The sequence below is a fragment of the Camelus ferus genome, chromosome 3, assembly GCF_009834535.1.
Source record: "Camelus ferus isolate YT-003-E chromosome 3, BCGSAC_Cfer_1.0, whole genome shotgun sequence".
In the NCBI taxonomy this organism is placed as follows: Eukaryota; Metazoa; Chordata; class Mammalia; order Artiodactyla; family Camelidae; genus Camelus; species Camelus ferus.
This window is the reverse complement of record NC_045698.1, coordinates 54,022,384-54,034,846: the sequence shown is the minus strand read 5'-3', so window position 1 is coordinate 54,034,846 and position 12,463 is coordinate 54,022,384. Positions and strand designations below refer to the sequence as shown.

Sequence of the window (12,463 nt, the reverse complement as noted above, 5' to 3'; positions counted from 1 at the left end):
TTGGTCTTCATATCCTTATTTCATTTATCGAATCATATTTCTACCTCACTACTCCACAAAGCCTTCTCTTACTTCTCTTACCACCCATGTCTTCCATATTGCCAGATCTAATGGCCCTGCTCTTGGCTTATTTAGCCTCTGGGCAGCATCCACAATGTTGACTAGTTCTTTCTTTTTGCAACATTTTCTCCTTGTAGCTTCCATGATGTTAACGCTCTTGGGTTTCCTCCCACCTCACCAGTTCCACTTTTAAAGCCTCCACTATGGTTCTTCCTCCTCCACCAGATCTCTAAATATTAGACTACCCAAGGGCTCTGTCCTTGGCCTCTTCTCCTCTATTTCCATTCCTCAGTGAGTCCACCCATTGGTGTATTTCACCATTTAGTATGTTCACAGGATATACTAATGAGCAAGACTCAAAATTCCTGCCCTCATGTAACCTATAATCTGGTGGAAAGGGGATAAGTAGTGTTAGACATAAATTACGGAGAAAATTTAGAGTAAGAGAATGAAAAGTTATTGGGATGAGGAAAGAGCTATTTCCTGTAAGGCTGTTCAGAAAAGACTCTCTATTAAGTGGACAGACACCTGACAGAAATAAGAGAGGGTTGACTCTGGGGGTGTACAGAGGGGAATGTCAAGAAAGAGCAACTTGAGACTCAAGCCTGTAAGCATGGAATATAATAGTAGTGGAAAAAACGGAGATAAGAAAGAAAATTAGTCCTTTTTTTCTCAGGAGAAGTGATGAGATTTAAAGCTACTATGAGTTTGAGGTGTTAGCGGAACATACAAGTAAGAATGTCCAGCAGGCAGGTGAGAAAACAGAACTGAAACCAGAGACTTTAGGGCTAGATGTGGATTTAGGAATCAGTCATAGAAAAGTGAAAGACAAGCTTGTAAGATGACATTTCTAAAGGACTAAAGGAAGAAAAGAGTGCTAATGACTAAGTCTTAGGGGATTCAATGAGGTATTTATAAAATCTAATGAAATATCCCTGTTATGATTTTTACAGACATTCTGATGTGCATTTTTTTTCCCTAAGTCTCCTCTCCATTTTTCAGCCCTATTAGAATGTACGTGGCCTTGTTTGTCTTATTCACTGCCACCATCTCAAGTGCCTGAAAGAGTACCAGGAATGCAGCAGGTGCTTGGAAAATACACAATGAATAAATGTTTACCTTCCTCTATTAGCATTCTTAGTTAAGAAAATAACTAACGCCTGTCATTCCTTTCAAGCAATAGTCTCTCAGAATGTCAGAATTTTTGTCTCTGTTGAGTTCCTTTGACAAAGCGTCCATACGCTTTTCCAATGTTACATTCAGCACCTGCAATTTATTTCTAATGATTTCACCGTCTACTTTATAGATCATTAAAATGTAAACTAAGTAACCCAAGGAAGACAAGATGGACACTATTATCTCTGCATTGAAGCCTACATAAAAAACGTGAGACTTAACTTGCAGCTGACAGGTTTTCAACTTTCCAGAGCCTGCTACTCCTACTAGGACAGATGAAATAAATCTGGGTGTGTTCAGACTTAATGACCAGGGCAGCCTTGCTGTCCTTCTCCAGCTGCATGACTTGTACAACTCCTCTCAAATGGCACTCATTTCCTTAAGCTCTGGGATGCTAAGCCATATTCTGTCATGTTTTTCCTCTGTCACTGAAAATAAAAGAACAGCTCCTATTAAGACTAGAACTGTTGAGTTGCATAGACATTAAAACAGAGAAAAGTATTCCTTTTCTTATTTGGTAAATATTTTGCTTTTGAAATATCAGTAATTAATCACAGCTGTTTCCTTTCATTACAAATGTATCCAATCAGGTAAAATTTCAAATAAAACACACAAACCAACAGTCATTCCATTATACAGTATATTGGGAGCCTTAAGCCTTGCAAAATATATGTATTAGGTATGCATGTATTCATCAAATCAAACAAAGAAGCTAATGGATCTCTGATTAGTGTTCTAACTCTATTATGATGATACCTGCATCTCACCCTGACTCATCTAAAACAGGCGAACAAAATGCTATTAAGTTTCACATACTCTGTTATGTGCCATCATCATTCTGGTTAAATACCCCAAAATGAATTTTGGCTAGAATTTTTCCCTTGAAAATCAGGGGCAAAGAAAGAGCTGCTGTTAAGCTGAGGTACTCTTCTATTTTAACCTCAATAATTTGTAATACTTTATGTCAAAACTAAAATGAAAATTAACCAAAATTTACCTTGTCTAGGACTCATAAAAGATTGCGTTTCCAAAGGGACTGTCACATGGACATTAATGGACAATGGCTTATTCAATCCAAAATTAGGTATTCAGAAAAGTAAATAGCAAATGAGTTTTTATTAAATATTCTAAAAATACAGATTTGGGGAGGCAATTATAAATAAATTTCTAATATAATAATAAATCGGTAGTTTGAACCAAGAAAACAATATAACGAAAAATTCATTTCCAAATGCAAAGTAGTTACCCTATATTTAGGGATGGTTCATATTAGTGCATAATTATATTTTTAAGAAAAAGATAATTGTTACAATCAGGTTTATAACCAATTAATTACACCTAAGTTCTATCTTTTAGTAATATATTCTTTTAGAGAATCCAGTTTAAACATCTTAACACTTTTTTTTTTTCCTTTGGATTTTCTCCAAACAATGGTGGAAGTACCCCTTGATAGACAGAACTCAGGAAACAGTTTGACCACACCCAGATTATACTGATATCTACAATACAGGACTCCAAGGCGGAGTCCAGCTCTATCTTGTGAACTAAGTCCAGTTCAGAATGCTTAAAAATGAGGCAGTAACTAAAGACAGTACTCATCATTATCAAAAATTAACAACTTTAGGTATCTTTGTTTTGGGTTTCTGTGGTTTAGGCACATCCAAAATTTCTTCATAATCTGCACTCATTCCCTTTGCCCAGCGACCAACTGTGACCATTCGATCTGTAAAGAAATAGAAAAGCCAGAATGTAAGAAAAAGTCATCAAATACATCCACCTAGATTGGTATTGGGTTTAGCAAAAGAACTAGTTTTGACATGAATAATCACAAAGAGAGAAGACTCCATCACTAAAGGAAAGCGAGCAATTCTGTAATTGATTATAATCCTTGATTTCAGAGTACCACAGGCAATTTCTTGTCCCAATTAGGGAAATGCAGCAACTGCTTTGCAATGCACAAATTGATGAAAAAGCTCTTTCATTCCTTTCCAGAGTTCACCATTATAGAGTCAATGAATTCCAACAGTCTGTAAACAGCAAGACTTATGAAGCATCAGTTTTAAATGCACAAGATTCCACCTGTGAAATTATAAAACATCTGCTTGTCAGTCTTGTCATTTGGGAAGTGGCAATCCTCCCAGGAGGGAGAATTAAAATTCCACTTCATCATTTCAATCTCACTGCCTACAGTGTAGTATAGACTGACTTCTTCTAGACAAGACTGTAAGCAAGAACAAGCTTTCAAATTCAAGTGGTAGGAGTAGGAAGTAAGAATGAGCAGATTTATTTGTGTGGTACTATGACTATCTGATGTAAAAGAAATGTGCTTTTTCCCTAAGAAGTACTACTGGGCTATTCTACTGTCTTGGTTTTTTTCACACACGACTATCATCACTCTAATCTAGGTAAACTAATGTAATAATTATCTCCACACTTCCCAAAAGTTTGCCTTAGATTTTGTGAACAGTTATGAAGTTTTTGATGACTAAGGGTAGTATTTCATTAGGAATAAAATATAGCTGGCCACACTGCTGTGTAAATAATACAATTTTAATATTTTTGCCAGTTTTTGCAACTAATTCTGAATCCTTCAGAGGTTTTAGAGCATACATGAGGATATACAATCATATGAATACTGAAAGTTATTTTCATATTTCTCATTTTAGTGAATCAATACTGAATTAGCTCTATTATTAAGTACATTAGTTAGCTAATATAAATACTTATGAATAAAATGCTTTATAAAATCAGGGTCCTCTGGGGTTTACTGGTCCCTTTTTTTTTCACACCTGAGAACAGCAGCTGATACTCACTTTTGTGTCTACTACTGATACAGAAACAATGAAGTCATCACTGCAGTAAGAAACCAGGCAGCCTTAAAATCAGTTGTACCTCAATGAGATATTAATATCAAAATTCAGCAAAAACACAGAGGAACACTAATCTCACCCCTTCTAAATGGAGGCCCAGAGAACGCACCTGAATTCTGACTTTCAGGGCAATCTTTCTTAAAATGTTCCACAGAGCCACAAAGTCTGCAGCAACCACCTACAAAAAAGAACAAAGTCATTGAAAACCTCTCAGACTTACATAGGGTTTTTAATGTCTTAAAGCACTTTTATATCTTATTTGGTCTTCATAACCTTGTCAGTTGTAAAGTAGCTGGAGCCAGGTAGGTGCCACCATTCCTATTAATAAGCCCATTCTCCATTTCTCCTGACCTCAGAGAGCATTAATCTGTGCCTACCCACCTTTTCTTGCACCTGGTCTTTAGGGGAGAAGTGAGAAAGAGAAGTGAGGAATGATGAAAGGTACCTGTCCTCTGGAATGTCCAAGAGCCATCCAAGAAGCTTGGATTTTAACCAGGGTTAGATACGCAGGGGCTTGTGAACTCTGCAAAATTTGTGTGCAAATGCATTTTTTGAGAATGTCCATAGTTTTTGTCAGATTCTCCAATAATTAATGACCTCGAAAAAGGTCAGGAACCACTGCTCTGCTGTACAAGTCAGATGGGGGTGAGTAGTTACAAAAGGAATGAAATTAACTTTTGTTTCAGTGCCTTCTATCTGCCAGGTATCCTAACTCATAAAAATGCCTATTTGCCTACTTTAAGCAACATTCCAGGATTGTGAATTATAACACATATGGTTTCTAAAATCAGTCTTTCACTGAATGGTCAAACACTATTGCTTAATGGTCTAGCATATCATAATCTTCCTCATAATGTTATGTGATTTACTCAGAAAAAATGACCCTATAGGACATAAGCCTGGATGAATTCTCAATTCTATGTGGTCTACTCCCCCTCCTATACTTTTTTATATCTAGTCATTCTGGTTGACCGTACAAAGCCACCTTTGTTCCCTAGTCATATTATATAACCTGTTTCTTAAGTTCAAAATTGAAAGGCACTTTTGAGCCTTTTCCAGGTCCAGGACTCTTTGTTGTTATAGATGCCACAGTGAAATAGCAGAGACACTTAATAGTATGTTTTAATCCTCCATAACTCTTCAAGGTAAAATACCATAATTCGTCAAATCTAAGATAGCACTGATTATAAGATTTATCATTATTTTACATACCTCTCTGGGGAAGAAAAAAAAACCCTGCCAATTATGTGGCACTCACCAATAGTAAGATATACTAAGTTTAGAGATATAAAAATGTGGAGGAAAAGTGCATTATAGAATCAGTGAAATACAGTTTTCTCATTTCCATTTTACAGGTGAGGAAACTGAGATGAGAGAAGTTAAATAACTTGGCTACAGTCCCACAGTTAGTGAGTGGCAGTGCTAGGTCTATAATAAATGGTCCAACTCCAAAGCTATGCTTTTTCACTGACCTTCTGCAAGGGAACCCAGAACGTGACACAGTAAGTGTCTAGAACATGATGGTACCAGCATCACATTAACAGAAGACAATATCCTCCGTAAAGCTTTAGACATCATAGGCTTTATTGTGGGGACCTTAAGACATCAGCTAAGCCAAAGATAAGAAAGTTACGTGATCCCATACCAGACAATCAAATAAGAAAAACCTCACAAACAAAAATTACTTACAAATGTGAACAGTGTGTATCAACCCTTCTACCCAAAATGGTATGCTAGGCTGAGATTAAATTTATAACACTATTTTTCTAAATCTTACATTAGTTTGAGAAATAATACCTTTGTTTCTGTTATGTTTAAAAGCAGATATTTATAACATACTCTCACAAATTATGCTGAAGTAAGCACACAGTTTGAAATGTACATGTCAGTTTTTTCCTATTTGATATATTAATATATCAAGTCACATTACATAAAAAGTCTAGAACATAAATAGTGCTTGATAAAAAGAAATTCTCAAGATTTTGCCACTTATTCAAGAATTTATTTAAGAAGTGGCTAAGTGTACATTAAATCACAACTGCATGATGACTTTCCACTTTTGACATACATGAGCAACAGTACTCACCATCAGCGTAGAGTCCTTTGGGATTATCAGGACAAGATCTGGACAGATGTCCCATTTCTCCACAAACAAAACATTTTGCAAAGGGAAATTCACCTGTAACAATCAACAGTTCCTGGTAAGTTGGTTATATATATTACACGTCATGTAATTCATATTATTTTAAAATACTCTGAGAAGAAAACATATTCGTTTTTACATAATTTAAAGCTGACTCTCATTTGATTTCAAAATATTAAGTGGCACAGTCATAACAAACCCTGTCAACAGAAAAAAAAAAAAAAAAAAAAACTAGTTGCCTACTTATTGGCCACTTTCTCCATTAACCAAATAAAAAACTGAGAAAAAAAACATACCAAGAGCTGGGTCTACTTTAGCCTTGCACTTGGTTATTTCATGCTCTGTGGATCCACACCGATAACATATTCCAGTGCCCATTTCTTGACTCTCAAGAGCAGCTGGGCAATCTGCAATCCCATGGCCAGGTTTTCTACAATGGAAACATACCTGGGAAAACAAAATGTGAGTTTCCACACTGTAAAACTACTCTGGCTTTATTAATTTTACTCATCAAAAATATCTTTAAAACATTTCTCATTTTAAAGTTATCTAGTTCGTTTTTTGAAATCTCCATACTTTATCTGTAGAAAAAAGTTCCTAAACCATAAAAATGTCTTTTCCATCAGAGGATCTCAGTGCTTTTGAAAGCCTTCAATACATAAATCTATCAGTCTCAGATACAAAGTTATAAATGTCTTTGTAGGAGGTAGTTGCTTAAATAAATTAAGCAAAAAAGGACATTTGTTTCACTAATGGGGATGTCCACACCGGAAAAACTGAGTTTTCTGAAGCAGACAGACAACGACCATAAAAATTACCACTCAAAATTAATACTTTCACTTTTAAAGTTCATATAATTAAATGAATTTGGGTCAAATTATTCCATTTAAATTATAATTCAAATCATGATATATTTTACACCAGAAAGTACATCTTATAGTTTTTATATCTTTAATATTCGTAAATAGGCAGAGGTTTCATTTTTAGTATATATTCTCATTTTAAAGGTATAATTCTAAGCCGAATTATCTGGCTCCAACACAACACTGAACAATGGTTTGGTTGCTTTACATACTTACTTAGCAATTTGGAGGATAATTTTTACTGCAATGAATGAGAATATCAGTCACAATCAAAGATGGTAGATATTTAAACTATTTTATTTAAACTGAAAAAAATATATATATTTCTTGGATAACAAATAGCTCATCATTTATTTTTTTTTCCAAAATAAGCACACGTTTCTGAAAAATGCAAATTCAACAGGCAAAATAAAACAATATTTTGCAACTATACCCTCACTTTTTTTTTTCTGTTTAATAACATTGGAAAAGAATGAGTCCCTTTATTCTTCATCAACTTTTACATTTAGAATGAGCTGGTCCAAACAAAGAAAATGCATTTATTCTAGAACTGCAGGAAAAGCTACTGCTAAAAACTGGATTACCACGATTAAGAAGTCTTAGTTTCTAGGTGAAGTCAAGGTGGTCTCTAGTAACCTGACAGTTCACTGATTAGGTTTTTAATCTTTAAAGCCTAATTTTTACCGAATAAAATTTCTTGAGTGATCCTTAAATTTAATGTAGACAGGACTGTGGAGAGCAGACTGGCAAATTTCTATACCTTAATCAACTTATTAACAATGAAGAACTGATGCTTAGTGTGAGGTAATAAAAAAATAACAAGAAAACAAGTTGAAGGTAGGTCACAAGAAGCCATATACTATTTAAAGTATATGCTTTAACATAAAGCATTTCTTTAAAAAAAAAAAAAGTCTTTCTCCTTTTAATTACAAACATAAAACTTCTCTTAAAATGTCACATTAAACTTTTTCCAAAAGTATGCAATTCACCACACTGCCCATGACAATGAAATTATCTTTAAGTTATACTAACATGACTTTAAAATATTTTAAAATAATTGTATAATTCAAGCAAAACTATCTTGATACAAATAGAAATGATTATCTTTTCTAGGAATATTTCATCAGTATCATCTTTAAAAATGATACTGCATAGAATCCTGCAAATAGAAGACACATTTATGAAGGCTGTCACATTTCAAGCCTGCATTGGTGCAAACGGGGCTCTACATTTACTAATCCTAATTTTTTTTTAAAAAGTGTAAAATGGCAACAAATTCTGACTCTTATGTAGTATCCTGCTAGAAGACTTGGTAAATTCAATTAGAGGAATTATACTAAAAATTTCATTTCCTAAGTCTGACAGTTTAAAATCTAGGGCTAGGCACCACAGAAATAAACCTGCAGCTCCCAGCATTCCTCTGAGTGGACATAAGGAGGGACAGAGCAATGACTAGGGAGAGTCTCAAGGAATTTTAACTCTATTACTCTGCTCTGTTACTAACCAGTGTGATTCTTACCAGATCTCCTTCCTGTGCCTCAGTTTTTTATGAATAAAGATAACACCCTTTCCAACTAACAGACACCACACATATTTAACCAGTTGTACTTAGCCTTCTCCTTTACTTCATCTTTTTTTAAAATGGCTGTTTGAAAAAGGGCTGTTGGAAGGGGTGAGAATATAGGTTTTGAAGTCAGACTCTGGGTTTAAATTTTTTTTCTTTTTTTGGTTGGACTGCACAGATCTAGCAGCCCACTAAGGTTGATATCTATTTAATAACACATATACTCATATAGTGCCAGCCACTATTCTAACTAGTCAAATATTAACACCTTTTCCTGGGTTTGAATTTCACCTCTGCTACTAAGTGACTTTCAGCAAGATACTTAACCTATCTGTACATCAATGTTTTCTACCCATGAGAATGCCACCATTTTTTTAATGTTGTGATAATTAATCAGCACCTCAAGTGCTCAGCATATAGGAGGTGCTAAAAAAAAAAGTCCAAGTGTTATTACTAGCCCTCAAAAAGTTGCCTTATAAATCCAGTATATAACAGTAATCAGTCTGCTAAAACACATGTGTATGAGTGAATGAATAAGTTTCTAGCCATATAAAGTAACATTTTGGTAGAAGTGATAATCTTACCATTGCATTTTTCTTTGCTGCTTGTCTTTTTAATCTTCTTCCTTCCCGACGATTATCTTTCTTTAAAGCAATTGCAATTTCTTCCCTTACTTCCTGACTGTCTGTTGCTATCATCTCCTCATTGTTAACCATCTGTGAGTTTTGTCTTAGGTATTCCATGAATCCATTCACATCTTCATTTAAGTATTCCTTTTTCTTCTTATTCCTTTTGTGTTTTGCTTGGGGCACATCATTTTTAAGGCACAGCCTGTTGGCTTTAAGTTGTTCACTCTTTGGTAGGTTTTGGCTTTTTCCCTCAAAGGACCCCTTCTTCATGTCCTCCCATGATGTTGCAGGAAAGGGTCTTTTGTTATGTGTGGTAGTAACTCGTGCCCACCTGGTCATGGCTTCATCAGAGGTACCTTATCAATCTCTAAGACAAGAATGGCCAGTTAGCTTTCATTTAAAAGAAAAAAAAAATACATGCTATATCACACACATGCGTCATGTGTTAAAGTTTTAATTATTTAAAACAGTTCTTACTTCACTTAGATATCTATATTTAATCCTATAATATGTTGCATAGATATGCCTGTAATGTAAATCTAGCCCTTACCAGAGACGTGACCACTCCAGTAAAAAACAAACACCACCACAACCACGGATATAAATACTTGCTTCAAAGTGGAAAACAATTCATTAAGAAACCAAATTATTCCCAAAATTTAAGTCACATAGTAATAGTGAATGAAGTTACTCTTTCCAAATTCTGCAGTTTTCTCAGCCATTTACTTTCCTATCTCTAAGTCCCAGGTCTACTTTCTTCCAATCTTCCTTAGTCTGCCTTTGCATAGCAAGTAAGTATACACAAACCTTGTCCGTGGAGGTGAAGCTTGTCATTACAACTCTTTCTGGCAGATTGACAAGTAAAATATATAAAAGCGTGTGCAATTACGGGATGATACTAGGTCTTCTCCTAGGAATTAGAGGGTAAACTACTTCCAGCCCAGTTGTTTCAAATTGTTTTCAATTAGTAAGCCGCCTCCCTTTTAAGGCAGCATTCCGTGCAACAACCAGTGTAAAATCCTCAGCTCCTGCCAAAACATCCTTCAACACAAGCTGAGGAGCCAGGGAACAGGTGTGAGACGCGGCACGCCACTTCACATCACGCGCGCACACTCGTCGCTGCAGGACCTGTGACTGTCACAGTGGGGACCGGGGCTGTTCAAGAGGAAGTGAATTATCCTTCCCCTGAGTACATGGGACGTGGGAAGCTCTGAGTACAGGCTCGGCCGGGACCCTTCGCCCGACGGGCCGCAGTGAGGCCGGACCTGCCAGCCCAAGCGATAGCCCCCTCCTGCTGAGGCCGGTCCCCACGCCGGAGCCCTCGGGCCAGCCGCGGAGCCGGGCGCTCCAGCCCCACCTGGCACTGGGCACCCTCGGGAATGTAGCTGCCTTTCCCTCCGCCCTCCTTCCGCCCTCCCCCCGGGTCACAGGGAACTGAAGAAGAGACCCTACCACTCGCCTGCCACGCGCACAACTTCTTACCACGCACGAATCCTCCAGCGCGGCGGAGTTAGCAAGCCAGAGAAGCCCGCCCCCTGAGGCGGCGTCCGCACTCGGGAGCGGAAGCACGTCTTCCCTGAGAGCGCGTCATTTCCGGCGTGCCCGAGGCTGAAGGGCGCATGTGCAGCTGACGGGCGGTACGGTCCCTCCCTGCGCCGGTAACAATGACTGACTTTAGTGCATGTGGGGTGCCCAGTGTTTGAAGGGCACTGCGCTGGACTGCGGAGGCGCGAAGGTGAAGAGTGCCAAATCTGTGCTATTGAACACACAGCACAGTGGGCGGATCCGTGGGGTGGGAGAGGCCCGGAAGGCTTCCTCGAGAAGTTGATCTTTGAACTGGACTTAGAGAAATGTAACAAAAATCTGTTGAAACTGGCGTCGGGAGGGAGTTACGTCTTTCCAAGCAGACGTAAAGTAAAACTGTTAGCGCAGTGGGAGTGGATCACCGTGATAGAAATCTAAAAAGGATATTCGGGGCTCTGTTGGGTGGAGGGCGGTGCCCCACTGTCCTGCCCAATGCTAGTTAAGCATTCAATTCGAATACATTGTGGAACCAAAGATTTTCTCTCATTTAGAGGGAAACCCTAGTCTCTTAAGCAACTCGTCTCAACGGTGCCCCTCCCCCCGCGCCCCCCAAACGCTACCACCAGCAGTTGTGCATGGTGGAAAATTTGGCATCCAAGCTCACCAGGACAACTGTGCTCATCCCCATCATCTTGCTTGATTCATTTCACCTCTTAAATATCTGTCCACTTTTCGCTACGACTACCTTCTTTGTTCCAACTTTAATTATGTCACACCTGGATTACTGGCAGCTGGTCTGGACATCCATTCTTGCTCTACTCCCTCAAATCCATTTTCCCTGCTTTAGCAAAGCGAACTTTTGAAATGTAAATCGAATTGTTGCTCTGCTTTAAACCCTCCCACAGTTTCCCATGGTTCTTAGGATGAAGTTCAAACTTACTCAAACAAGGTGTTAAGTCACTGCTTACTTCGCTAGCGTCACCATGCACAATCTCCCTCTCTTCTTTGAGCTCCATGCAGAGGAGTCTTTCCTCAGTTTCTCAAATAACACATGCATCTTACTATCTCTAGGCCTTTGTATATGCTATTCTCTTTGTATGGTACTCCTTTTCTTCTTCCAGTTAATTTCTACTCACCCTTCAAGGCTTTTAACATTTTATTTCCAAGTAAGCTTTCCAAAGCCCCTCTTCCCCAGACTAGACCAATTGCTAGTATGCACTCACAGCAGTCTATAATTCCTTATGGCACTTTTCAAATTTGTAATTGCACAGTGAATTGTGTAATATGTTGTTTATTGTATCTTCATTGCCTGGTATATAGTTGGTGCTCAATATGTTTTGTTAACTAAATGAAGAATATATATTTTGCAATGCTTGTTAAAACAAGGTGGAAAATGGCTCCATTTTAAGAAGAGAGATTAAAGTCAATGCTATAGGAATACTGGAATTTAGTATGGTAAATATCATAAATACACTAGGTCTTATGGTGGGGAAAGTTTTAAAAGATTTTTTTTTTAATCCCCCAGCTCTTGAAGAGAGGGAGTTTCCTACAAGAGGTATGATAGTGCTCCTCATACCATAATGTTCTTAACTAGTTGGCTGTAGGTTCTAAGTGCCAACCTATAATCTGACATT

The 12,463-nt window shown here is 37.5% G+C and overlaps 1 protein-coding gene across 4 annotated transcripts; it reads right to left on the bottom strand.

Moving 5' to 3' along the window:
- Positions 1–1,862: 1,862 nt before the first annotated feature.
- Positions 1,863–10,979, bottom strand: ZCCHC9 (zinc finger CCHC-type containing 9). Of its 4 annotated transcripts, none has more exons than XM_014560916.2 (6): positions 10,788–10,979; positions 9,261–9,672; positions 6,546–6,696; positions 6,193–6,285; positions 4,216–4,284; positions 1,863–2,959 (listed from the first exon to the last, which is right to left on the bottom strand). In XM_014560916.2, exons 2-6 carry the CDS (start codon positions 9,642–9,644, stop codon positions 2,841–2,843), a joined length of 816 nt encoding a protein of 271 aa, XP_014416402.2. In that variant the 5' UTR covers positions 9,645–9,672; positions 10,788–10,979; the 3' UTR covers positions 1,863–2,840. The 4 variants fall into 4 exon arrangements, with proteins under 4 accessions (XP_014416402.2, XP_014416404.2, XP_014416403.2 ...); XM_014560918.2 differs by lacking the exon at positions 10,788–10,979 and adding an exon at positions 10,765–10,785; XM_014560917.2 differs by lacking the exon at positions 10,788–10,979 and adding an exon at positions 10,758–10,778.
- Between the last annotated feature and the right edge of the window lie 1,484 nt (positions 10,980–12,463).